Source organism: Pezoporus occidentalis, unplaced genomic scaffold, assembly GCF_034315485.1.
Source record: "Pezoporus occidentalis ecotype Australia unplaced genomic scaffold, CSIRO_AGI_Poc_V1 ctg3, whole genome shotgun sequence".
Lineage (NCBI taxonomy): Eukaryota > Metazoa > Chordata > Aves > Psittaciformes > Psittacidae > Pezoporus > Pezoporus occidentalis.
In genome coordinates, this window is record NW_026914940.1 from 58677 (window position 1) to 85754 (window position 27078).

The 27078-nt window shown below is 56.4% G+C and overlaps 1 protein-coding gene across 1 annotated transcript; it reads right to left on the bottom strand.

The window, feature by feature from the left end:
* Positions 1–5685: 5685 nt before the first annotated feature.
* On the bottom strand, positions 5686–26197 carry LOC134167834 (1-phosphatidylinositol 4,5-bisphosphate phosphodiesterase gamma-1-like). The gene is made up of 32 exons (XM_062626902.1): positions 25633–26197; positions 18761–18910; positions 18583–18676; positions 18456–18503; positions 17759–17843; positions 17545–17625; positions 17421–17455; positions 16618–16690; positions 16430–16531; positions 16232–16350; positions 16061–16146; positions 15761–15881; positions 15501–15669; positions 15118–15237; positions 14805–14912; positions 14516–14703; positions 14132–14332; positions 13868–13987; positions 12813–12996; positions 12455–12532; positions 11508–11611; positions 11219–11315; positions 10268–10334; positions 9726–9889; positions 9276–9372; positions 8937–9161; positions 7912–8060; positions 7308–7422; positions 6918–7079; positions 6212–6300; positions 5901–6085; positions 5686–5822 (listed from the first exon to the last, which is right to left on the bottom strand). The coding sequence occupies exons 1-32, from the start codon at positions 25850–25852 to the stop codon at positions 5771–5773; spliced, it is 3888 nt and encodes a 1295-aa protein (XP_062482886.1). The 5' UTR covers positions 25853–26197; the 3' UTR covers positions 5686–5770.
* Between the last annotated feature and the right edge of the window lie 881 nt (positions 26198–27078).

Here is a 27078-nt window from a genome sequence, read left to right on the forward strand (position 1 = left end):
AGCTCATCTCAGTCTCCCCTCTGGCAGGTTCAAGCCATTCCCCTTGGCCTGTCCCTACAGGCCCTTGTCCAAAGCCCCTCTCTGGGTTCCCTGCAGCCCCTTTGGGCACTGGAGCTGCTCTAAGGTCTCCCTTTAAGGAGCCTTCTCTTCTCCAGGCTGACCCAGCCCAGCTCTCTCAGCCTGGCTCCAGAGTAGAGCTGCTCCAGCCCTTGCAGCAGCTCTGTGGCCTCCTCTGGACTCAATCCAGTGGGTATTAAATGTATGAAAAGAAATCAGAGGTAAATTTTAGTGCTTGAGTTGAATCAAATTTGAGCCAAATTCCCACTTCTAGGCCATGGTGGAAAGTAAGAAAGGAAAAAAGGTGTCACCTTGGTAGATGCTTCTTAAAACATTGAAGCAGAGAGGAAGAATAGAGCAGATGCAATTAAGGGAAGCAGAAACATACTCAGGGCATTGTAGCAGGAAGCAGGAATGCAGCTGCCTACAAGAATAAGACATGGATGGACTGGGAAGAAAACGTAGGCAGAGCTTGCATAGAGAAGCTCCTCAGACCTCCAGGAGGAACTTCACTGGAGATTAATCATGGAATGGTTTGTGTTGGAAAGGTCCTTAAAGCTCATCCAGCTCCAACCCCTGCCATAGGCAGGGACACCTTCCACTAGAGCAGGGTGCTCCAAGCCCCATCCAACCTGGCCTGGAGAGAGCTTAATATTCCAGAGGATCAGGAAAAGAGAAATCACTGCTTGTGCTGGAAAAACATCACCCTGGAGCTTCCCTGGTGTTCGGGCTTGTTGTGGCAGCTGCCTACAGGAACAATTCCCTCTGGAGAAGTCATGGGGCACTCTATGGGGTTACACAAGAGCAGGAAACGGAAGAAATCCCTCAGCACGCAGCAGTTCCCTTTTTGCCCATCTATGTGGCTCGCTGCTGAGGTTTCACAGCCCTGGCAGCAGAGCAAAGGCTTGAAATCCTGTGATTCTGAAAGGATGGAGTTAAGGGATAACATCACCTGTCCCAAGCCCCCCTCTGCTCACTCTTCCACTTTCAGGACCTCGGTTTTACTTCACGTTTCATTGGTTTTTAAAGTTCCTTCCCCACAAGGAGAAGAGCAAAGAGACTGGTGCAGAATAAAGGGGTTTCCCCATCAAACCACCAGAATTAACCATTTTCCTCACTGAAACCCCAGGAACGAAGCATTTCCAGCATCGAAACCCCAAGAACCAATCATTTCCCTCATTGAATTCCCAATAATTAACCATTTTCCTGATGAAACTCCAAGAATCAACCTTTTTCCTCACCAAACCCCCCAGAATCAAACACTTTCCCCACCAAAATCCCAAGATTGAAGCATTTCCAGCACCAAAACCCTGAGAATCACCCGTTTCCCTCACCAAAACCAAAAAAATTGACCATTTTCCTCACCAAACTCTCAATAATCAACCATTTTCCTTATGAAAACCCCCCAAATCAACCATTTTCCTCACCAAACTCCCAATAATCAACCATTTTCCTTACGAAACCCCCCATAAATCAACCATTTTCCTTACCAAAGTTCCAATAATCAACCATTTTCCTTATGAAAAGCCCCCAAATCAACCATTTTCCTTACCAAATTCCCATTAATCAACCATTTGCCTTACGAAACCCCCCTAAGTCAACCATTTTCCTCACCAAATTCCCAATAATCAACCATTTGCCTTACGAAAACCCCCCAAATCAACCATTTTCCTCACCAAATTCCCAATAATCAACCATTTGCCTTACAAAAAGGCCGCAAATCAACCATTTTCCTCACCAAATTCCCAATAATGAACCATTTTCCTTATGACCCCCCCCCAATCAACCATTTTCCTCACCAAATTCCCAATAATCAACCATTTGCCTTACGAAAACCCCCCAAATCAACCATTTTCCTCACCAAATTCCCAATAATCAACCATTTGCCTTACGAAACCCCCCAAATCATCCACTTTCCTCATCAAATTCCAAATAATCAACCATTTTCCTTAGGAAACCCCCATAACCAACCATTTCCCTCACCAAATTCCCAATAATCAACCATTTTCCTTATGAACCCCCCCCATAAATCAACCATTTTCCTCGCCAAATTCCCAATAATCAACCATTTTCCTTACAAAAACCCCCCAAATCAACCATTTTCCTCAGCAAATTCCCAATAATCAACCATTTTCCTTATGAAAACCCCAAAAATCAACCATTTCCCTCATCAAATTCTGAATAATCAACCATTTTCCTTACGAAACCCCCATAATCAACCATTTTCCTCACCAAATTCCCAATAATCAACCATTTTCCTTACGAACCCCCCCAAAATCAACCATTTTCCTCACCAAATTCCCAGTAATCAACCATTTTCCTTACGACCTCCCCCCCAATCAACCACTTTCCCCATCAAAACCCCACAAACACAGCGTTTTCCTCCCCAGACCCCAGGAACAAGCCACGTTCCTCACGGAGCCCTAAGAACGAACCGTGCTCCTCGGGAGCGGCCCGCTCCGTCCCCGCAGCACACTCGCAGCCCCCTCCCGGGTTCACATCCACTCCAACGGGTGACCCCGGCTGCCCCAAACAGAGCCCGACCCCAATGGATCCCGCACGGGAACCCAAGGGACTGACCCCAAAGTCGGGGGCAGTAAATGGAGCCGGGGGCAGTAAATGGAGCCGGGGGCAGGGTCGGCCCTGAGGTAACGGGGGGGGGGGAACACACGGCAGCGGCCCCACAGGGCAGCGGGGGCGGCTGTGAGGGACGTGTGAGGAGGGGAGGCCGGAGGGGGGTACCCGGGGTCTGGGGGGGGGGACCTGGGGGGGGACCTGGGGGGGTGTCCCCGGTGCGGTTCGGGTTCAGGCCCGGTCCCCCCCGCTCTCACCCGTCCGCGCCGCCCAGCCCCGCTCTTCCGCGTCAGGCGCCGCCGCCGCCGCCACAACGCCGCTTCCGGCCCGCCCCGGCTGCCACAGCCAATGGGGAGCGGAGAGGGCAGCGAAGGAGCCAATGAAAAGGAGGGGGCGGGGCTAGGCTTGCCGAGGAGGGTGGGGCCGCTGCGCGGCTCCGCCTCCTCATGCGTAATGGGGGTGTCCCCGAGGGGTGGGTCCGTGTCCCCATGGCCCTGGGTGCCAAATATCCCTGTGTCACTGCATCCCCATGGCCCTGTGTCCCCATGGCCCTGTGTCACTGCATCCCCATGTCCCTGTGTCCCCATGGCCCTGTGTCACTGCATCCCCATGGCCCCATGGCCCTATGGCCCTGGGCGCTCATGTCCCTGCATCCCCATGGCCCTGTGTCCCCATGTCCCTCTGTCACTGCATCCCCATGGCCCCATGGCCCTGTGCTGCTCACTGTGCCCCCATGTGTCACTGCATCCCCATGGCCCCATGGCCCTATGGCCCTGGGCGCTCATGTCCCTGCATCCCCATGGCCCTGTGTCCCCATGTCCCTCTGTCACTGCATCCCCATGGCCCTGTGTCCCCATGGCCCTGTGTCACTGCATCCCCATGGCCCCATGGCCCTGGGTGCTCATGGCCCTCTGTCCCCATGGCCCTGTGTCATTGCATCCCCATGGCCCTGGGTACTCATGTCCCTGTCCCCATGGCCCTGTGTCCCCAGGGCCCTGTGTCACTGCATCCCCATGGCCCCATGGCCCTGGGTGCTCATGGCCCTCTGTCCCCATGACCCTGTGTCACTGCATCCCCATGGCCCCGTGTCCCCATGGCCCTGGGTGCCCATGGCCCTCTGTCCCCATGGCCCTGTGTCACTGCATCCCCATGGCCTGTGTCACTGTCCCCATGGCCCTGGGTGCCCATGGCCCTGGGTACTCATGTCCCTCTGTCCCCATGTCCCTGTGTCACTGCATCCCCATGGCCCTGGGTGCCCATGGCCCTGGGTGCCAAATGTCCCTGTGTCACTGCATCCCCATGGCCCTGGGTGCTCATGTCCCTGTGTCCCCATGGCCCTATGTCACTGCATCCCCATGGCCCCATGGCCCTGGGTGCTCATGGCCCTCTGTCCCCATGGCCCTGTGTCATTGCATCCCCATGGCCCTGGGTGCTCATGGCCCTGTGTCCCCATGGCTCTGTGTCACTGCATCCCCATGGCGCCGTGTCCCCATGGCCCTGGGTGCCCATGGCCCCATCACGCTGTGTTCCCAGAGCCCTGTGTCCTCCTGGCCCCGTATCCCATGTCCCCATATCCCATGTTCCCATAGCCCTGTGTCCCGTGTACTTGTGACTGTGTGACCCTTAATCCTCATAGCCATGTGTCCCCATGGCCCTGTGTCCTTATGGCGGCGTGTCCCATGCCCACATAGTCCCATGTCCTGTGGCTCCGTGACCCTGCATCCCCATAGACATGTGTCCACATGGTCCCTGTGTCCCCATAGCCCTCTTGCCGGTGTATCCCGTGTCCTCATAGCCCTCTGTCCCCACAGCCATGTGTCCCTGTGTCCCCATAGCCCTGTCCCCCCATGGCCTTGTGACCCTGCATCCCCATAGCCGCACCTCCATAGCCTTGTGTCCCTATGGCCCTGTGTCGCGTGTTCCCTTGACTGTGTCCCATGTCCTTACAGACCTGTGTCCCCATGGCCCTTCTGTCCCCATGGCCCCTCTGTCCCCATGGCCCTGAGTCCCCATGGCCCTGTTTCCTTCATCCCCACCGCACCATATCCATCATCCCTGTGTCCCCACATCCATGGCCTGTGTCCCCTGGCCTGTGCCTCCTGGCCCTCTGCCCTGTGTCCCATGTCCTGTGCCCCTTGTCCTCACTGCTGCTGGGATATATCATGGGGACAAGGGTGACCCACTGGATCCAGGATCCTGGAGCCACCACCCTGGGGGCAGAGCTGGCATTGGGGACACCAGACCATGGCAGCGGGGTATAAATATTGGCTAAATAGATTTATTTTCATACAAAGAATACACAGATTCCCCTGTTGGGACAACCCCACCCCGAGATGTCTCCAGGCACCACCTCCATTGGCTTTGCCAGCAGCATCTGTCCCCATCCCAGGGTTCGGTGCCAACGCTGGCATCACCTCGGGGACGTCCCTGTCCCATCTTGGTGCCTGTGTCTGCCTGGTGACGGCTCAGGGCACCCTGCCCCATGGGCCCCCTCAGGCCTGGTGCCCTGCTCCCTGGTGCCCATGTTGGGGACATCTCTGGACATTTTGGGGTACCCCCTTGTGCCCTAATACTGTGGCTGGTCCAGACACCCCCCCACCCCCATCCCCCGCTGTATGTACACGCTGGATAAAAGAAGAAAATACAGATATTTATAGCCAGGGGGGCAAAATGTCCCCCTTTAACCCCCCAAAGTGTCCCCTGTGTCCCCATCCTGGTGCCCCGCTGCCAGCCAGTCCTGTCCCCTGTCCCCAGGATGGAGGTGGCTGACCCTGCCCCATCCTGGACCAGCCGGGCACCCGTGCCTCAGTTTCCCCATCACTCACTGGGCTCAACCGCACCACGCAGTGGTGGGAGATGGAGGGTGCAGGGTGAAGAAGAGCCACGGTGGCCATCCCATGGGGACAGGGACGTGGCCATGAATCCCAAGGGACATGGGATGAAGCTGGAGGCACTTGGGATTTACACCTCCCGCTTCGCCCCAGTGGAGAAACCTCACGGGCAACAGTGAAATCCCCTTTTGTCCCCTGATCCGTCACCCCTCTGTCACCCAGCTCCAGCCACCCCACCTCCCTTTGCAGCAGGAGAGGAGGTGGCAGGGGAGGTCCACAACGGGCGGGAGGGTATCTGTCCATCCACCTCAGCTGCGTTTGGTGACCATCTGCCGGTCCCTCTTCTTCTTCTCCATCAACCTGGTGGGGAGCAGAGCGATGGCCTTTAGGGCCCGTCCTAAGAGGCACCCCCCGAGGCCATGGGGAGGGGACACTCACTTGCGGTTGCGGACTTCAGTGAGCTCCATGAGCCTCTCCTGGGCTGCCCGGAGCTCGTCGAGGCGCTGCTGGTAGCGGGAGTCGCAGCCGTTGGTGCGCTCGTAGCTGGAGACCTGGTTGGAGAGCTCGCTGGCGCGGTCCCGCAGCTGCTGGATGGACGAGTAGAGGTTCTCCTCGTCTTCCTCCTGCTCCAACACAAGGGGGTGAGGTGAGGCTGGTGGGATGGACGGGACACCCCAGGGGGCTGTTCTCCCTTCTTCAGGATGGGGAAACTGAGGCACGAGGTTCCCCAAGCCACCTGGGCCACTTGCCTTGGCGTTGATGATCTCAATGTGGATGAGGAGGGCAGCGAGCTCCAGGTCCTCGGTGTAGCTGTTCTTCAGCGGCACTGATCGGTAGCCTGGACGCAACACAATGACATGAGCTCAGCACCAGCGAATCACAGAATCAGTTGGGTTGGAAAAGACCTTTAATCTCGTCAAGTCCAACCTTTACCCCAAGGCCACCACTAAAGCATATCACTGAGGGCCTCATCTACATGCTTTTTGAACACTGCCAGGGATGATGACTCTACTGCTGCCCGGGGAAGCCGGTTCCAATACCTCACCATGGAGGTGGCCATATCCCTGGAGAGGATGATGATGTTGATTGCAGGGAGGTTGGAATAGGGGGACTGTGAAGGTTCCTTCCAACCCAACCTGTTCTATGATTCTATGACCATAGAATCACAGAATGGGTTGGAAAGGACCTTAAGAGCATCCACTTCCAATCCCCTGCCATGGGCAGGGATGCCTCACACTAGACCAGGCTGCCCAATGGCCTTGAACACTGCCAAGGATGGAGCAATCATAACTTCCTTTGGCACCCTGTGCCAGTGCCTCACCCCCATCACAGGGAAGAACTTCTTCCTTATATCCAACCTGAATTTCCCTTGTTGAAGTTTAAACCCATCACCCCTTGTCCTACCAAATGATGATGATGATGATGACGGTGGTGGTGTGGATGGAAGAACCATACCTGTTTTGAGGCCCTTGACAGGGAAGGTGGCTTGTGCCAAGAAGTTGGGGTCACTGAACATGTCCTCCTCGTACACCACAAAGCGGAGGAAGGCAAACTCAGGGTTGTTGATGTCAAAGACAAACTGCTTGAAGAGCCAGACAGGGTTGAAGCCGTTGTCAGCTGGAGGGAGAGGAGAGAGTGGAGAGGGTCACAATGGGACCAGACCCATGGACGTCTCCAGCATGGCACCAGCACCTTAGGGGGAGCTGCCTGTCCTCTTCACTCCTCCATGAAACCCCATCATGTACAAGGTGATGCCCAAGAGGACCTCAAAACCCACAGTTAGTGCTGTCCCAGCATCCTGGGGCGCTGGCGTTGGGTGGAAACATCACCCACATGGACCCTCACCTACAACATCCGTCTTGTTCTTGCTGTTGTCGTACTCGGAGCCGCACACTTCCACCTCCACAAAGGGACACACGATGCTCCTCCCGTTCTTGGGAAGGTGCCGGGCACCAAGGATCTGTGGGAGGAAGAGGAGGGGGAGATCCAGCCATGCTGGGTGAGGAAGGATTCCTCCAGGCAGCTCCATGGGCTTGCCAAAAGCTTCATGGCTGTAGCTGGCCACACTCGACTTATTTATGATTTAGGTTGATTTTACTTGATTTGACCCACAAAATTACCCAAGAAATATCTGCTGGATTCGTGCCATGCTCACTGTTCAGGTGCCTACAAACCAACCCACAATTACCCAAGGGTTGAGAAAGGTGCTTCTGGGCTTGATTTATCTACTTAACCCACCACCCCCTCAGCTCAGCTCTGCAATTTTGGGGGTGTCCCTGGGAAATATAATGAATGACCAAGAAACCCAAAAGATCATAGGGTGACAAACTCCATGGAGGAAATACATGGCTGAAACACGTAAAAACCACCCCCAGTTGACCCAAAACGAGTGAGTCCCCATCTCGATGGTGGCCACTTCAAGGTGGACTTGCTGTCCTCACCCACTTACCTGCAGCTGGACCGTGATGGGCTCCACGATCTTCAGGCTGTTCTTGTCGAAGGGGTCAAAAGTCTCATCCCTCATGATGTCGGGCTGCAGGACGTAGCCACTGCGGCCACCGAGCATGAAGAGGGCCTGGTTCAGCTGCATGGGCTTGTCTGTGGTCATGGGGACAGAGCACATCTGAGCCTGGGGCTCAGGGACCTTCCTATGGTCTTTGTGTAGAAGGTCCTGCCCTGGCAAAACCCCTGCTAAAAGCCCCCAACCCTGACAGGAAGAGGGATGCATGAAGCACCCAAGAACTGCATGGAGATGTCCCCAGCAGGACGAGGACAAAGGTTGGAGAGATCAACCAAACCACCTCCAGCAACAGGGCAGAGCCGTTGGGGATGGAGATTTTGAGGTGACCTGCAGGGATTTAAAGCCAACTGTATACTGGGCTGCATGTCAAAGGAGGTGATCCTGCCCCTCTACTCTGCTCTCGTGAGACCCCACTTGCAGCACTGGGTGCAGTTTTGGTGTCTTCAACATCAGAAGGACATGGAGCTGTTGGAGCAAGTCCAGAGGAGGCCACGAGGATGAGCAGGGGCTGGAGCACCTCCTGTATGGAGCCAGGCTGAGAACACTGGGGCTGTTGAGCCTGGAGAAGAGAAGCTGCGTGGAGACCTCAGAGCAGCTTCCAGTGTCTGAAGGGGGCTACAAGGATGCTGGAGAGGGACTCTTCATTAGGGACTGCAGTGATAGGACAAGGGGTGATGGGTTCAAAGTGAAACAGGGGAAGTTCAGGTTGGAGATAAGGAAGAAGCTCTTCACCATGAGGGTGCTGAGGCGCTGGCAGAGGTTGCCCAGAGAAGTGATAAATGCTCCATCCCTGGCAATGTTCAAGGCCAGTTTGGATGGGGCTTGGAGAAACCTGCTCTAGTGTGAGGTGTCCCTGCTCATGTCAGGGGGGTGGAACTGGATGACCTTAAGGTCCTTTCCACCCCAAACCATTCTATGATGAGCCCAGCAGGCACCCCAGGAGCAGGATTTACCGGGTGTCTGGAAGTTGAGGGCCACGAGCTGGCTCCCGCAGATCCACATGGGCAATGGGTCATAGTTGGAGGAGTCCAGGCGCTGCCCTTTGGGGTAGATGCGGCTGAGCTGGCGGCGGTTGTACTGCAGGAACTTCTTGCCCTTGCTGCGGTTGGCGTACTTCTCCGCCTTGGTCTCCGGGAAGGAGGACATGTCCCTGTAGCACGCCTTATCCGTGCCTATCTCTGAAAGCACCAAGGTGGCCATCAGTGGAGGTCTTCCTGATGGCCTCTGGTGGCCCACCATGACTAGTTTCCCCCATCATGCTCCTTCCATCATCCCCCTTCTCCAGCTCTTACTGTCCTCATCGAAGGGCACCGGGCGGCAATAGACAACCAGCTCGGAGAGCTCCAGCGCGATCTTCTTCCTCCGCTCCATGATCTTCCCCTCTTGCATCTGCACAAGGGAAAACAAGGAGATGAAGGTCTCCCCCCTCAGTCTCCTCCTTTGGAGACACTGAGGACCATCTTAGCTGTAAGGTGGAAGTTCACTGTGAGGGTGCTGAGGCGCTGGCACAGGGTGCCCAGAGAAGCTGTGGCTGCCCCATCCCTGGCAGTGTTCAAGGCCAGGTTGGACACAGGGGCTTGGAGCACCCTGCTCTAGTGGAAGGTGTCCCTGCCCGTGGCAGGGGATTAGAACTGGATGAGCTTTAAGGTTCTTTCCAACCCAACCCATTCCATGATTCCATGATTCTATCCGCTGGAGGATGGGACAATCCACCCCACGCTCTGGACGCCGGTGCCCCTCACCCTGGCATCTGCGTTCTGCGTGGCCTCTCGGATCTTGGCCACCCATTCGTTGAGTTCCTCCTGTGTGTCTGCGGCCACATCCAGGGACTGGGCTGCGTGGGACATCTGCTGGGAATGGATGGTGAAGACAAATGGTTTGGAGCTCCTCCCGTCTTTGGAGATAACTATAAGGACATCAGAGGGGGGCTTTACTCGAAGACATTCCCAATGGATGGTTCTGTGGAGCAAACGAAACCTCAGCGGTCCCACTCCCTGGCCCCCACCAGCCCCTCCTGGCATCCCACCAGCCACTGGGGTCCTCCTCTTGTGAGGATCCCATCTTTCTAAAGGATGGTTTCAGCCTTCCATGCATTGTCCTTTGAGCCAGATGTCCCCTGAATCATTTGGACCTCCAAATTCCACCAAATTCCCTCTACCAAACCCAGCTCCGTGTTGCTCCCTGCCACATCATGCCAAGCTTGTGTGTGATGAGCTGCAGCATGGGGTGTGCACCATCCCAGAAGGCTCCCACAGCCATGATGGGGATATGGTGGGACACTCACCGACGTGGCAGGACGGCACATCAATGAAGCCCTTCAAGAAGTTCCCCAGGGGGCTGTTTTCTGATGACTGGAAGAGAAGAAGGAAGAAGGGGGGGTGGAGGAGCCATGTGGGGCTGAGCGTGGTGCCCACTCCATCCAGCCCTCCAAACTGTCCAAGTGTGAGCAAAAGAAGGGAAGAAAGACCCTCTTGGAACGCTCTGCTCCATGGCTGAGCATCCCTCAGCCTCTGGGACTGTCACAGGGCCGCAAGCATCCCCCAGCTTCCAGAAAAGCTGGAGTGGGGCTGGGAGCATCCTCCAGCCTCTAGATAACGGCTGGCTCAAGACTGGCAGCATCTCAGGTGGCTTTGGTCCCAGATGTGTGAGGACCAGCAGGTCAAGGGAGGTGATTCTGCCCCTTTACTCTGCTCTGGTGAGACCCCACTTGCAGCACTGTGTGCAGTTCTGGGGTCCTCAACATAAGAAGGACATGGAGCTGTTGGAGCAAGTCCAGAGGAGGCCATGAGGATGATCAGGGGCTGGAGCACCTCCTGTATGGAGCCAGGCTGAGAACACTGGGGCTGTTGAGCCTGGAGAAGAGAAGCTGCGTGGAGACCTCAGAGCAGCTTCCAGTGTCTGAAGGGGGCTACAAGGATGCTGGGGAGGGACTCTTCGTCAGGGACTGCAGTGATAGGACAAGGGGTGATGGGTTCAGAGTCAAACAGGGGAAGTTCAGGTTGGAGATAAGGCAGAAGCTCTTCCCTGTGAGGGTGCTGAGGCGCTGGCACAGGGTGCCCAGAGAAGCTGTGGCTGCCCCATCCCTGGCAGTGTTCAAGGCCAGGTTGGACACAGGGGCTTGGAGCACCCTGCTCTAGTGGAAGGGGTCCCTGCCCGTGGCAGGGGTTGGAACTGGATGAGCTTTAAGGTCCCTCCCAACCCAAACCATTCCATGCCTCTACGACATGGCACTCACAGCCTCATCCTGCTCCTGTGCTTGTGTGCTGACAATCTCCTCCACGTAGTTGGCTGGGAACCACAGTTGCTTCTTGCCCCCGTAGTCCCCTCGCCACCTGCAAGGGGTGAGAGGATCAAGGCAAATGGACCAACCTGGGGGGGACAGGGGTGTTCATGCTACATGCATTGTTGGGAGTGGTTGGAGAAGGGTTGAGGGGGACAGAAAAGGAGGCAGTTAAAGCCCAGGGGGTCCATTCCACCTCCCACCCCTGGTGATGCCCACCCAGGGGCCACCCCATGGCCCTCACCAGCCACCGTCCTGCTTGTCCACGTTGTGGATGATGGCCTGCTTGCAGAAGGACAACTCATCCTCACGCTGTGCTTTGTAGTCGTAGAGAGCCTTCACTGTGCACTGGGTGACCAGAGAGAGGGACATGGGTCACCAACCAGGGATGCTGGTGGTCACCGTGCCCTACTCAACCCAGCTCCTTGAGCACCCATGGTGAAGTGTGGGGGCTCCTGAGGGTCCGACACCCCAGAATGATGCTCCCAAACAGGTCACACCAGCAGTGAGATGTGTTAGAGGGGACAGGAGGACTGGAGGTATTGTAGGGGGCCCTGGAGCACCAGCATGTTCAGCACAATGCGGGTTCCTCTTCTGCATCCCCCAATGGCTTCTCCTGGTGCAGTCAAGGGGTTAATTCCATGGGAAAATACCCCTTTGGGTGGAGGTTTCCCATGTCTGGTCCTGGCCTGAGAGCTGCTCTGCTGCACAGGGACCTTCAAAGCACAGCAGTGCAGGAGCATGGGATTGTAGGATCACAGGGAAGGAACCTTGGGGCAACCTCCCCCAGGGTCAGCTCTGAGCCCAGCCTGGTCCCAAACACCTCCAAGGATGGAGATTGCACCACCTGGGAATTGACCCTAAACCTGCTCTTTTGGGTTTCTCCAGTGTAAATACATCCACAGGGGTTTCCTTGCTGTTGGGGCAAACTTGTGTCAGGTCCTTGCTGCAGGCTGGGCTCTCTTGAGACCTGCTCCCACCACCACACTGTGACAGTGCTGTCATTGGAGCTTGGAGTGTTCCCAAGGGATGGTAATGTGGGAAGAGTCCTGCTCCAGCATCACTTGAGGGTCAGAAATACACAACAAAACATCACCACTTCCCAGGCCAGTGGTGGGTCTGGTGGGAGACCATCCAGGAGCCATGTCCCACCAACCTCCACCTCCCAGGGACACCAGCTCAGCCTCTTACCCTTGCCATTGGCATCTTGTTGGCCTCTACGTAGAAGTGGGGGGTCCGCACCTCATACAAGGCTCCATAGTCCAGCTCCTGCAAGAAGAGATGCCCTAGTGGGTCACCTGGACATGAATAGTGGTTACTACAGGATGTGGTGGGATCTGGGCTACCAAGTGTGAACAAGAGGAGGCTGAGAAGGACCTAATATCCCTTTGCAACTTGTTGAAGGGGACTTACGATGGAGCTATAATAGCGGGCAATGGCTGTGGAATGAGTTTGGCTGGTTCTAGCTGGGCTTCAACCAAGAGGCTGGAGGAGACCTTCCCACCCTGGGAACAGGCCCATGGCACAGAGCCCCACCATCCCCACTCACGGTGGTGCCCATCTTCTCCAGGGTCTCCTCGTTGATGGGGTAGCGCAGCTTCATCTTGCGGTACAGCGGGTGCTTCTCGTAGTAGCTGATGAGGTCCACGAGGCTCTCGAACTCGGCCGAGCTGCCCAGCATGAAGAGCCGGCCCTCCTGCTGGATGCGGCAGTGCTTGATCTTCCCCTCGGCCCTGGGGCAAAGAGAGGCAGGGAGGGACATGTGAGGGCTGGCTGGGCCCTGGCTTCAGGATGATGATGTCCTACCCCAGCAGGGATGCCATAGGGGTGACCACGCTGAGGATGTGGCTGTCTCATCACTGTAGATAGAACATTCCCCCATGACGGCATCATGTGTCCCAGCATGTCCCATTGCTGATCCATAGCAGGGAGTCACAACAGACATGAACCTAGCATGACCAGCAGGTCAAAGAAGGTGGTCCTGCCCCTCTACTCTGCTCTCGTGAGACCCCACTTGCAGCACTGGGTGAGGTTCTGGTGTCCCAAACATCAGAAGGGCATGGAGCTGTTGGAGCAAGTGCAGAGGAGGCCACAAGAATGAGCAGGGGCTGGAGCACCTCCCATATGGAGCCAGGCTGAGAACACTGGGGCTGTTGAGCCTGGAGAAGAGAAGCTGCGTGGAGATCTCAGAGCAGCTTCCAGTGTCTGAAGGGGGCTGCAAGGCTGCTGGAGAGGGACTCTTCATCAGGGACTGGAGTGATAGGACAAGGGGTGATGGGTTCAAAGTGAAACAGGGGAAGTTTAGGTTGGAGATAAGGAAGAAGTTCTTTACTGTGAGGGTGGTGAGACACTGGATCAGGTTGCCCCAGGAAGTTGTGAATGCTCCATCCCTGGCAGTGTTCAAGGCCAGGTTGAATAGGGCCAGAAGCAACCTGCTCTAGTGTGAGGCATCCTTGCTCATGTCAGGGGTTTGGAACTGGATGATCTTACGGTCCTTTCCAACCCAAACCATTCCATGATCCTATGAACGAGTCAGTTCTCATCTTGTCTGGCAACCACAGCCAAGTCCAACCAGCCCTGAGGTGCTGGGATGGCCACACTCACCGGAAGGAGATGGCATAGGAGTTGGGTTCACTTCTTTTGCGCACCAGGAAGGCTCCATCCCGTGGGACCCTCATCAGCATGTGCTCGGCCTGCAGGCGCGTCAGGCTGGCGTGGTACCACCTAACCGAGCAAAGCATGGAGATGGTGGGTGCCATCAGCATCCTCATCCCCAGAGTGGCACCCAAGACCTCACACCGGGGATGGAGGAGGCTGGTGGACCCAAGGGATTGAGGAGATGCAGATGGGGATAAGGAACATCCTTACTCTTTGCTCTCATGGGCGTTGGGTTGGGGGACGGGGTCGGTGAGGCGCATCTCGAACTCGTTGCAGCGCAGAGGCACCTCACGGTAGTGGCAGATGAGGCTGTAGAGGCTGTCGAAGACCAGGTTGTCTGTCAGGTAGAACTTGGTGGCACCGGCCTCCTGCCTTGAGTGGATCCGGCAGTGCTGCACCCGGCTTGATCTCCTGCCATGGTTGTGAGGGAAAGGTGAGTCAATTTGGGTCCACGTCCCCACCATCCCATGCTCAGCAGTCACAAAAAAGGTGGCATTTCCCTCCTGAAAAAGCCACCAAACCAAAGAGGTCCAACCCTTGGTGGGGTGGTCGGACCAGCTTGGATGGGATCCTACCTCCCCTTGGGGCTCCTACCAGAAGGAGAGGGTGTAGTCGCCCACGAAGGTCTCGCTCTCGCGCACCAGGAAGGTGCCGTCCTTGCCACCCGTCTCGGTGCAGTACTCATGGAGCAGCTTCTCAGCGATCTGCCGCCCGTCACGGCCACCTCCAAGCTTCCCATGGAACCACTTCTCCGTGAAGTGCAGCTCGTTGTTGTTGAACTCCTGCAAGTTCAGCCCAAAATGGGTGTTGGCACCACCTCAGCCTCCTCATGGAGTCCTCACTAAGCCCTCCTGCCCTTGGATGCACCCTGCTCCTCACACACCTCCTTCTGCTCCACCTCCTCTTCATCCTCATTGAACTGGTAGCGGGATGTCTCCTCTGAGTAGTAGATCTTGTTGCTTGTCAGGACGAAATAATGGGGGCTCCAAGTCTGGGAGGGAGGAAGAGCATCACCAAGGTGGGAAGAATGACGACCTGAAGGGACAGGGCTTTGAAAAGCCTCTTTCTGTCCCTTCCTGTCTCCCACATCATTGCAATGGTCTAGGTGAGCCCATGCCCAACCCAAACCCCAAAGCTCATTCCCATCTGACAGACCCAGCTTGGTCCCTGGATGCCACTGGCAGAGCAACCCTTACGTGGTCAATGGGGTCTTCAAGGTAGAGGATGCCATTCTTGATGGAGTTGCTGATGTCGTTCTCCGAGTAACTGGCAGTGGAGACCTCTTCATACAGGTTCCCTTCAACCAGCTTCTTGTGCTGGGAACAGGCCAGGATGGGGAGCTCAATGGTGGGAATGGTGTCCCCATCACACTGAGCTCCCTGCTCTCAGGACTCAGGGCTCCTGCACGTCCCTTTCCACCACTCTCTATTCCCCTCGATCACCTCTTGCAGTAGAACACTGGGGAGATGTCCTACTTGAGCACAGAGCTTGTCCCCGGATCTGGGAGAATCACCATCCCTCCCAGCCCAACCCTTCTGCTTCCTGCAAAGAGGGATTTGGGGTGGTGCCCACTCCCTACCTTGATTAGGATCTTCTTCTTGAGTTGGGTGGGGGAGGGCAACTCATCAGCATTGATGTCCACTGGCTTGGTGAGGAGCATGTCCCCAAAGACCTTCTTGAAGTGGGAGGCCATGTTCCTCTGCTGGACGATGCTGCAGTGGTCTTCGATGGAGAGGATGATGGGGAACCTGGAGGAAGCAGGTAGGAATGGTGGCCTCTGATGAAGGTGGAGGAGAGGTTGCCTGCACAACCCAGTGTCATTGAGGAGCTGGGGCTTACTCGGAGGTGACAAACGCGTGTTCCTTGATGGTGTGCAGCACATCCAGGAACTTGATCTTGGAGGTGAGTGTGTGGCCATGGTAGATGATGGGGAGATCATCTGGGCCATCCCAGCAGTCCACTGAGTGGGGAGACACATTGGTTAACACATGCTACGCTCTGGGGACCATGAGCCCTTACAGGCCCTAGAAGACACCCCATCCCAGTGCCATGGGATGGGTGCAGGGGATGGTGTCTCTGATGTGACACGAGGTGCCGGGTGGGGGCTCAGCATCTCTGGGAGGTGCCACAGGGACTCACACTCGATGCAGCGGCAGCCCATGCGCAGGCACCGGGCATAGGCCTCCAGGGAGGACTCGCTGGAGAACTGGTCCCCTGTCAGGTATCTACAGAGGAGACAGGAGGACCATCATTGGTCAGGGTGATGGGATGCTCACAGAGGTCCCCAGGGAGACCCCACTGTGTCCTTACGTGTTATGGGAGGATGAGATCCAGTACTGGGACAGGGGGTGGTTCATCTCCTCAGGCACCACGCGCTCATACTTGGCATCCATCACCATGTTCTCCTTGGAGAAGAGGTACGTGAGGAACTGCAGAGGGAAGAGAGAGGTCAGATACTGACAGGGCTGGGGAGACAGCCCTGGGTGGGTGCTGCATGGGGCCACCCACCTCATCCAACTGGAAGGAGGGGTCTGATGCCTCTGTGGAGCTTTCCTTGAGGTAGGTGCACATGTAGTCCCGCACCATGCCCACATCACTGGCCCAGGGCTCCTGGGGAGCAAATGGGGGAACCAGGCTGGAGCATCCCATGGGAGTCCCCTGAGAGGGATGCCACAGGGATCTCTAAGAGCACCCACCTTCTGGTCGTGCAGCAGGAACTTCTGGAAGTCATAGAGGGAGACTTGGCACAGCTCGGGGCGGTCCACGTTCCTGAGACATGGAGTGGCCACCAGTGAGGACCAGGAGTTGAGGCAGACCCCATGGAAGAGTCAAGGGCTCCAGCATCTCAGCTCAGCATCCCTGTGGCCCCCACTCCTACAGCTGGTGAGGAGCTTGAGAAAGCACAGGCCATGGGGATGCAATGGGAACCTCAAGATGTGCTGTGACCTTGGAGAGGTGGGCACCCAGCCGCATTTTCCAAGGATACAGGGAGTATGTGTCCTACATCCCTGGCACCCATTCCCACTCCCATCCCTGCTGCCATCTGCTCTTCCATCCTGCTTTCATCCCTGCTCCCATTCCTATGCTCTCAGATCCTCTCCCATACCTGCTCACGCCTATCCCTGCTCATCCCTATTCTCATCTCTGCTCATTCATGCTCCCATCCCTGCTCCTATCTCCACTAACAACTCAGTTCATTCTTGCTCCTGTTCTTGCTCTCAGCCCCTCTCCCTCATTCCTACTCCCATCTCTGCTCACATCCCTTCTCCCATCTTTGCTCCCTTCTCTGCTGACACATCTCCTCTCCTGTATCTTCTCCCATCTCCACTTCCATCCCTATTCTCATCCCCAATCCCATCCCACTCTCATTCCCATCCCCTGCTCTGCCCCACAGCCTTCCTGCATTGCCCACCCAATGGATCCGACCCCTGCAAGCTTGGCTGGGATGGGAGCCAAGATGGGAGACAGGATGGGAGCTGCGGCATTCCCGGGTACTCACCGCAGGGGGAAGGAGAGCTCCAGCTGCTCGATGACCTGCAAGGCAAAGGAGGGACCAGGTTTAGCTGGTGGGGACACACCACAGTGGATGGGGGACACTTGGGAGGACAATCCATGGCTCCTACCGACTTCTGCGCATCAAACATCAGGTTCTTGTAGAACTGGATGAAGTGGGAGAAAGTCATCTCATTCCTGGCTTCCACCTCCTGTGGGACATGGTGCTGCTTGAGAGTGGGGCCACCCAACCATGGCCAGTGACCCCTAGGGCTGGCTCCAGCCCGGATATGGAGGCTTGAAGACCATGTCCCTGCATAGCTGAGGTGCTCAGGGGGTCCTTACCACAAGCTTGTCCCGCAGGAACCTCATGTTGGGGACGCGGTAGTTCACCTGGGGCAGCATGGCCTTCAGGTCCTTCACTGTGATGCTATGAGAAGGTAAGCTGGTGTCAGACCCCACAGAGGATGGATGATGCCTGGATGCTCCTGACACCAAGGCTCCCACCCCTAATCCTGGTGGTCTCCGGGTTTGGGCTTAAGGGCTTCCACCCTACTGGGCTATGGAACCTCACAGTGACACAGGACCCCTGTTACATGGGGTCTGGCACGAGTGTGAGGAGACAGTCGGGTAGAAAGAGTGCACACAAGAACCTTTGGGTGCTTTAAGCCATCACCCCATCTGGAGATGGTGTCCATCTCCAACCCTAGAATCATTTAAGTCCAAATTCACTCGATTTGAGATGTTTCCTATCATGGGGAGATGTTCATGGGCTGCATTGATGGCACAGCCCCTCCTGGTGCTGGTGGAAGGGGGCATCACGGTCCCCATGATCCGTACAGCAGCAAGGAGGGTACCTGCACTTGAGTGTCTTGATTTTCGGTGCCTTGGAGCACCCCAAATAAGCTGGTACCACCTTGTCCCACAAACCTCACCCCCAGCCCAGCACAGCCTCCAGTTCTGGGGGGCAACTGGAGGGATAAAGCCCTGTCCAACCAAACCCACCAGCTGCTTCCCAGCACGGGGCTGTTCCAGTGCTCACCTGCCTTCCCGTGACCGGTCCATCCCATCAAACTGCTTCCGTAGCCACCTGAGAAGGAAAGGATGGACAGAGGGTGCTCAGCCCCATGGGCAACCAAACCCAGATGGGGTCCTGGATCCTTCCTCACCTCTCAATCTGCAGCGGGGTCTGGGCTTTCTGGGTGTCTGCCACCAGCCAGTTGAGGCCCGTTATCCACAGGTTGATATCCTCCTCGCAGAAAGCTGGAGGAGGAAGGGGAGAGCGGTGAGGTTGGGATGAGGGAGGTGGGATGCTGGCGACAGGGTGAGAGCTGAGGGTCCACACACCAGCCACGCTGAGCGTCCGCAGCCTGAAGTCCATCCCGTAGAGGATGATGAAGCACATGGTGAAGTCCAGCTTGCGGGCATCCTCAGGGTAGCGCTCGAAGTCCCGTGAGTTCTTCCCCAGGCGGATCTCCTTGATCTCCCGAATGTCGACTGTGGGCAAAGAGGAACATGGGACTGTGCATTGCCACCCTTCCCATGAGGACCCACGTGCAGGGCTTGGAGAAGCTGCAGGAGCTGGGAAGTGGTGAATGTTCCATCCTTTGCAGTGGTCAAGACCAGGTTGGACAGAGCCTTGGGTGACATGGTCTACTGTGAGCCAGTGGCAGGGGGTTGGAGCTGGATGATCTGAAGGTCCTTTCCAACCCAAACCATTCTATGATTCTATGATTCCAGGAGACCATGTGTCCTCTGGGGAACCTTGTTCCCAGCATGGGGCATCCCCATGGAACTGCCCATGGGTGTGTGATGGTATTGTGGGGACTGTGATGTGTGTCCTGCAGGCAGACACGTCCCCACTGTCCTCCAGTGATGTGTCTGTGAGTGTGATGGCACCATGGATATTGCATGTCCTTCAGGCAACTGTGTCCCCAGAATGGGGCAACCCTGTGGGATTGCCCATTAGTGCGTGGTGGCATCATAGGTGCCATGGCCATGTGTCCTCCAGGGAATTGTGTCCCCAGGATGGCATGGCCTGCAGCACTGCTGCAGCTGTGTGACAGCACCATGGGTGCCATGGCCATGTGTCCTTGAGGGAATCATGTCCCCAGGACAAGGTGTCCCTGCAGCACTGCCTCCAGACATGTGATGGCACCACACTCCTGGGACTCGTTTCCCAAGGATGTTGCATCCTGACAATGCTGCCCACTGGGTTCCTGGCTTTGTGGGTGCCACACGGCCTCCAGGCTCAGCCTGTTCCATCCCAACCATAGAATCACAGAATCATAGAATCAAATAGGTTGGAAAAGCCCTTTAAGCTCATCCAGTCCAACCGTTCCCCAGCACTGCCAAGGCCACCACTAACCCATGGCACTGAGGCCTCGTCTCCACGCTGTGTGAACACTTGCAGGGACGGTGACTGCAGCCCTGCCCTGGGCAGCCTGTTCCAATGCCCGAGCACCCTCTGGGGAAGGAATTGTTCCTCAGCTCCATCTAAACCTCCCTGGTGCAGCTTGAGGCCGGTTCCTCTTGTCCCATCCCTTGTTCCTTGGGAGCAGAGCCCAGCCCCTCCTGGCTCCATCCTCCATCAGGCAGTTGTAGGCAGTGACCAGGTCCCCCCTGAGCCTTCTCTTCTCCACAGTGACCCTCCCCACCAGGTCCCTCAGCCCTTCCCCATCACACTTGTGCTCCAGGCCCTGCACCAGCTCCAGTGCCCTTCTCTGGCCCTGGTCCAGCACCTCAATATTTCTCTTGTAGTGAGGGGCCCAGAGCTGAACACAGGATCCAGGGTGCAACCTCACCAGCACATCTCCAACCACCTCTCCTTCGCCTTCTCCTCCCCAGGGCAGACCCTGCTCTGGGTTAGGCTGAGCTCATCTTTGAAACGGAGATGTCTGCCCAAAGGTGGCAATTTGGAGCTGTGGCAGCCCCGACCACAGGGCGTTTCTTTCCTGCCCTGCTGCTCTCTCATTATCTGCTATATAAAGCCCCACCGGCAGCGGGAGGGTTGGGTTTCCGGACCGCGGTCTTCCTCACTGGGGCAGAATTCCAGCCCTGTTTTTCCCAAGAGGACAAATCCCACCAGGAGCAGTATAACGACAACACAATATCAGTGAGAACACCTGAAGTTGTCCTCGATACCACGAGCATCACCCCCCAGCACAGCTTTGCACACTGGGGCTGAGCCACCACCACCGGAAAGGGCTTTGTATGGCCCAGGGTGGCCGGACAATCGCAACAGGGTATTGTCCTGCTGAGGAAATGGGTCATTTCCCGGAGAATTCCCAGCCCAGCTTCATTTCCGGGCCCTTGGGAAGAGTGTAGGAGGCTGGTGGCTTGATGTGAACCCTCAGCTTAATTCAGAGTGGGGAAAGAAAAGCTGAATGCAAGGGGAGGAATAAGCAACGGGGGAGAAATGGAGCTGATTAAGCAGGAAAAAAGGTGCAGAATGGTTTTTCTTGGCAAAAGAGCTCCAGAAAACACTGGAGGCTTTATCCAGCTTCCCTGGCTGGGTGACACGAGCCAAACTGCATGGATCAGGGTGGGAGTTCAGCACAAGGGATACACAGGAGGCCTGCAGCCTGTGTGTGCAGTGGTTTGGGGACTTAAATCTCAACCTTGGATGATGGAGAGGGACTCTTCATCAGGGACTGGAGTGATAGGACAAGGGGTGATGGGTTCAAAGGGACACAGGGAGGATTTAGGCTGGATCTGAGGCAGAAGTTCTTCCCTGTGAGGGTGCTGAGGCGCTGGCACAGGGTGCCCAGAGAAGCTGTGGCTGCCCCATCCCTGGCAGTGTTCAAGGCCAGGTTGGACACAGGGGCTTGGAGCACCCTGCTCTAGTGGAAGGGGTGGAACTGGGTGAGCTTTAAGGTCCCTTCCAACCCAAACCATCCTGGGATTCTGTGGTTCAAGAAATGAAACCCGGTTGCTGTCCCCATGCAGCCCCCATGGCTCGGAGCAAATCTGCTTCGGTACAAACTGGATATTTGGGGGTAAAAATGGGTTTATAGGTTAAAAAACAAACACTCCACCCCCAAACCCGCTCATCGACACAACATCAGAGGGGAGCAAGAAGCTGGTGGCTATCAGGCTTCCACCAACGATTTGCAATGTGGCCACCCCCCCAGTTCAAGGATGAAGGAGTCCAGGATCCAGCCTTGAACCCAACCTCTGGGCATTGCCAATAACAATAAAGTCATACAATCAGCAAATGGTTGGCATAGGAAGGGACCTTTGAAGGTCATCGAGTCACCCCATCCTGCCACGGGCAGGGACACCTTCCACTAGAGCAGGGTGCTCCAAGCCCCTGTGTCCAACCTGGCCTTGAACACTGCCAGGGATGGGGCAGCCCCAGCTTCTCTGGGCACCCTGTGCCAGCGCCTCAGTACCCTCACTGTAAAGCATTTCTTCATTATACCTCTTCCGAACCTACCCTCTTTCAGTTTAAAGCCATGACCCCTCATCCTGTATCACTCCAGGCCCTACTACGAGTCTCTCCTCACCTTTCTTATAAGCCCTTTTTAAGCATTGAAAGGCCACCAGAAGGTCTCCCTGGAGCCTTCTCTTCTCCAGGCTGAACAAGCCCAGCTCTCTCAGCCTTTCCCCACAGCAAAGGTGCTCCATTCCCTTGCTTATTTCTCTGGCCTCCTCTGGACTTGCTCCAGCAGTTCCATGGGGACCCCAAAGATGCACACAGTGCTCCAGGGGTTCACCCCTTCACACAGCAGAGGGGCAGGATCCCCTCCCTGAGCTGCTGCTCACGCTCTGGGGGTGCAGCCCAGCACACGGCGGGGTTCTGGGCTCAAGGGCACACTGAAGCTGGCTCATAGGGGCTCCTCCTCACCCAACACCCCAAGTCCTTCTCCTCGAGGTAAATGACCCAGCCCCATGAAGAGCCATGGGAGGAGGGAGTGGCACAGGGGCTGCACAATGCATCCGCGGCTGGCGGCTTCCTGGAAGCCACATCTGCAGCGGATTTGCAGGGCTCATGTCAGAACCGTGGCTCCAAACTCCTCCCCGCATTGTCTCAGGGGTCCCGGGCATTAAAACGCTCTGGAAGTCAGTTCCAGCTGTGAAAATCCCTTTTCTTTTCTAACACAAAGCATAGGGCAAAGGAGGTTTGAAACGGCTGGAAGATGCTGAGGGATCAGGTTCTGCCCAGAGGCTTTTAGGGATGCTGAGAGCCTGTGAGTTCTCTTAATGCATTAGGATAAAAGCAAAGCCAAAGTGGCTGGAGGGAATGGTTGTGCTGGGAAATCCCATTGGCCTTAGCAGTGCTGCGGTGGCACGAGCCATATCCCCTTGTGTTCACCTTGGGCATCCTTCCTTGCAGGACACGTGGCAGCTCAGACCCTTCTGGACAGGGGGGTTTGGGTGACTTTTGGTGGTGTGGAGCTGATTTAAGACCTGAAATAAAGGATTTCCTCCTGGTCCAATGGTGTTAAACCCCATCTGGCTCCAAATGGTCCTATTTCTAATTACTTGGTATTAGTGAGGCTGGAGGTGCGATCCCAACTAGCGTTGTGGTGGCAAACCACCCCTCAGATATGTTCTTGTGTTTGCCAAGCTGCCTTCACCCTTATTCTGTTTAATCACATGCAAAGAGCCATTTTGGGCTCTTTTCTGCTATTTTCTGCTGGTTTCTGCTAGATTTCCTTAGGGACCAGGGTCTGCTGAGGGCAATGAGGTGGAAACCCTCCAGGATGAGGTTAACTTTGGAGGTGACACTACAGGCGACCCCATTGGCATAGACATGCAACCATCAGCTGCTTAATGAAGCATGTAATTAGCTTATGTGGTGCTGGGAATCCAGGGAAGAGCTGGGAATCTAGGGAAGAGCCCTGCCAGTCCCTAACAGAGACATCAGAGCTGTTTGGGTGTCTCACTCATCCCTCTGCAAGGGGGATGCACGCCTGAAGGGGGGATTAAAATGGTCCAGGCAGGGGTGAGGTTGGATGTAGGGTGAGAGCAAGACCCTAGGGATGAAGAGGAGACCCTGGTGCTTCCATAACATCACAGCAAGTGATGTGTGACCATGGAAAAGGGCTGGATCAGGAGGTGAAGATGCCCAGGATGGGGTTGTTCTCACTCTGGGCTCAGGATAGCAAGTGGTGGGACTGGGTAGAAGGATTGTGCCATGTCCAGGGGGATTTTCCTTTGTTTTCACCCTTGGAGGGAATGCCTATGCATTCCCACTGAGGGTTTTGGGCTGTCACATGGGAGAAGATAGATCCCAAGGCTCTGGTGGGGAAACTGAGGCAGAGCAGCATAAGTGACCCAAAACCCCAACCTGGCAGCACGTGGTGCTCCCAAAAGCACCCCAGGAGCTGGAAACACACTATTTCCATGAGTGGAGAACTGGCTTTTCCTCCAAAACCACCTCTCCAACGACGGGTGTCCTTCCTCCCATAACCCATCCCTCCTCCTCCTCCAAACCTGCTCCTGCACTCAGCAGGTCTGGACAAGCACTGGATCCTGCCCAGGCTGATGCTCATCTCTGGGTGCCACCCTCCTTCCCAGCTCTAAGCCTCACCATGGCTGCCAGTGCAGCTTAGGGTTGGTCCCACCATGCAGGAGCTGATCCCTCCTGGGCTTTGCTCTGTCTCACACAGAATTAGATGTGGGCGATGGTTTTGGGTGGGTGTTTGGTGGTTTTAATGACACCCTCTGAGTCCATCAGGAGAAAGGTACCTGTCACTGCCCAAACCTCCACTGTGGCCTTTGCCAGCATCCAAGTGAGATGATACCCAAAACCTGGGTTCCTCACCACATGGGGATGTGGGATGAGGTGATGTAGAGCTTCATGTCCACTGGCTCTTTTTAGCTCAATTTAAGAGGAGGTGCAAGCCTTGAGGTGATGAGCACCAGTGCATGGAGCCCCACTGATGCCCAACGGTGAGAATATGTCCCAACAATGTACGAGCCACCAGCAAATCCACAAGTAAAGCTGATTTTTATGGATGCTCCAGTGGGAGCATCTCCTGTGCCACCAGTACAAACGTTGCATTGATTCAGTATCAATGCATGTGGGGCAGAGCCCAACTGGCCAAGTCCTCTCTTGGGTTACAAGGGGCCACCACCATGCTCCAGTCCATTCTGCTGCCTACCCCAGCAGCCTGAGCACCCTGGTTTGGGGTTAAAAGCACCATGAGCAGGTCGGGTGATGGCCACCTCCTTGTCAGGGAAGGTATAAAGCCCTGGGCATGGAATGGCAGCAGCTTGACCCCCATGCGGGCCACAGGAACTGGGTTGGATGAGTTGAGGGCTGCTCAACTCTATCTTTAGGCATCCCACCATGTCCAGGCACCCCCATCATGACCAGAGACCCCACCACGACAGGACATCCCATTGTGTCCTAGCACCCTATTGTGCCCAGGCACCCCACCATAGCCAGACACCCCACCATGGTAGGACATCCCATTGTGTCCTAGCACCCTATTGTGCCCAGGCACCCCACCATAGCCAGACACCCCACCATGGTAGGACACCCCATTGTGTCCTAGCACCCTATTGTGCCCAGGCACCCCACCATAGCCAGACACCCCACTACTTCCAGGCACCCCACCACAGCTGGACGCCCTGCCACGACCTTCATTGCACTGGGCACCCCACCATGGCCAGGAACCCCATCACAGCCATGCACCCCACTGTGGCAAGACACCCCACTGTGTCCGAACATCATGGTAGGGCTTCCCACCACAGCCATGTGCCCTACAACCCATCACCCCACCATGGTAGAGCAGCCCATCACAGCCAGGCACCTCACCACATTAGGACTTCCCACCATGGCCAAGCACTGCACAACCAGTCACCCCACCACGGTAGGACCCACCACCACAGCCAGACACCCCATAACCAGTCACCCCACCACGGTAGGACCCACCACCACAGCCAGGCACCCCATAACCAGTCACCCCACCACGGTAGGACCCACCACCACAGCCAGACACCCCATAACCAGTCACCCCATCATGGTAGGACCCACCACCACAGCCAGTCACCCCATCATGGTAGGACCCACCACCACAGCCAGACACCCCATAACCAGGCACCCCACCATGGTAGGACCCACCACCACAGCCAGACACCCCATAACCAGTCACCCCACCACGGTAGGACCCACCACCACAGCCAGGCCCCCTATACCCAGGTACCCCACCTGAGGTGGGCATCCCACCATCACATCCCCCTCATCAGCATGCCCCGATACTCACTTTCCCCCTCCACCTTCTCGGGCGTGCGGCTCCAGATGATCTGCCTGGTCTCCAGCTTCACCTGGAAGGTCCTTCTCTCCGGCCTCTGCGACTTCTTCTGGTAGAACAAGGTGAGGACGGTGCCCATCTCCAGGCAGCGGAGGATCCTGCCCATGTCCCCTGCCTCCATCCTGCCGTCCTCCAGGAAGCCATTGACGCTGTTGAGCCTGGCCATGGACATCTTCAGCGAGCGGCCATCGCCCGGCGGAGCCGCAGAGCCGGGGTTGTCTCATGCAGGAGAGGAGGAACCAAAGAGCCGACACCTCCCTGGGGACCGTCTCCACTCGCCCCGGCTCTGGGTTTCCTCTATGGACAACGTCCCTTGGGCTGCACCAGGAGCCGGCCTTGGTGACGGTGGGGAGCAAAAGGCTGGGCTGGAGGTACCGCGACCTTCTCGCCGAGGTGGAATCCGGCCCCGGCGTTGGCATCCAGCGACGGGGGGAGAAGATGAGCAGCACCGGTGGCGTTGGCCTTGAGCTTCAGAACCGGGGGGGACACAAAAACCATCCGGCCCCTTTGCAGGCAAAAAAAATAATAAATAAAAATAAGGGTGGTATTTTTACCACTCCCCAACCCCCCAAAAAACAGCTAAGTCACCCCAAAATGATGCTGGTGAATCCCACCCCGGCCTCCGGGCCAAGCGGGGCCGGGGTTGGAAGAGGGGTGTGGAAAAGAGGTGCCGAGGGTGAGCGCTGGGAGCGGCGGGGTGGCGGTGGGGTGGGATGCGGGATGCGGGATGCGGGGTTGGGGTGGTGATGAGTGGAGAAGATAAAGGGGGTTCCCTCCGCTCTTCTCGTCTTCTCCTTAATTTCGGGCTGATGAAATGGACGCCCAGAGGAAACTGCAATCACACATGGCCGGAAAGAGATCAGAAAGGAATGGGAGGGAGGGGGGAAAAGCAAAGCAGGATCTTGGAGAAAGGAAAAGCCGAGCTGGAGGAAAAGGCGGCTGAGGGTGACATCTAGAGGAAGTCCGGATGGAGAAGTGGCTTTGGGAGGCTTCCAGGCCGTGCCACTTGCTTGTTTGGGTGGAAAACCTGGTTGGTTGGTGAAAGGAAGGAAGGTGAAAGAGGCTCCTGCGGCTTTTAGATCAGGGTTGTCCCCGCTGCCACGCTGGTCACTGAAGCCCCACGAGTGACCAGAGTCATTGCTGGTATGAGTTCTGTCCGGCCTCAAATATAGGGGAAGAAAGGGGCTGGGGAAGAAAGACAGACAGGGGAAGGCAGCGAGGACAAGGCTTGGTGTCACAGCTCTTGTTTTGTCCCTTTGATGGGTGTCACAGCCCCACTTTTGTCCCTTTGGTGGGTATCAGCCCCAGTTTTATCCCTTGGGTGGGTGTCAGCTCTTGTTTTGTCCCTTTGGTGGGTGCTGGATAGGTTGTGGGGCAGATGCTTTTTGCTGGGATTTG

Coding starts and splice junctions, on each gene's coding strand:
- LOC134167834 (XM_062626902.1), bottom strand. CDS start 25,852: ATGTCCATGGCCAGGCTCAACAGCGTCAATGGCTTCCTGGAGGACGGC. Junction 9,373..9,725: donor CGCAGAACGCAGATGCCAGG/GTGAGGGGCACC, acceptor TCCCTTGTGCAG/ATGCAAGAGGGGAAGATCAT. Junction 6,301..6,917: donor TGTCAAGGGCCTCAAAACAG/GTATGGTTCTTC, acceptor TGTTGCGTCCAG/GCTACCGATCAGTGCCGCTG.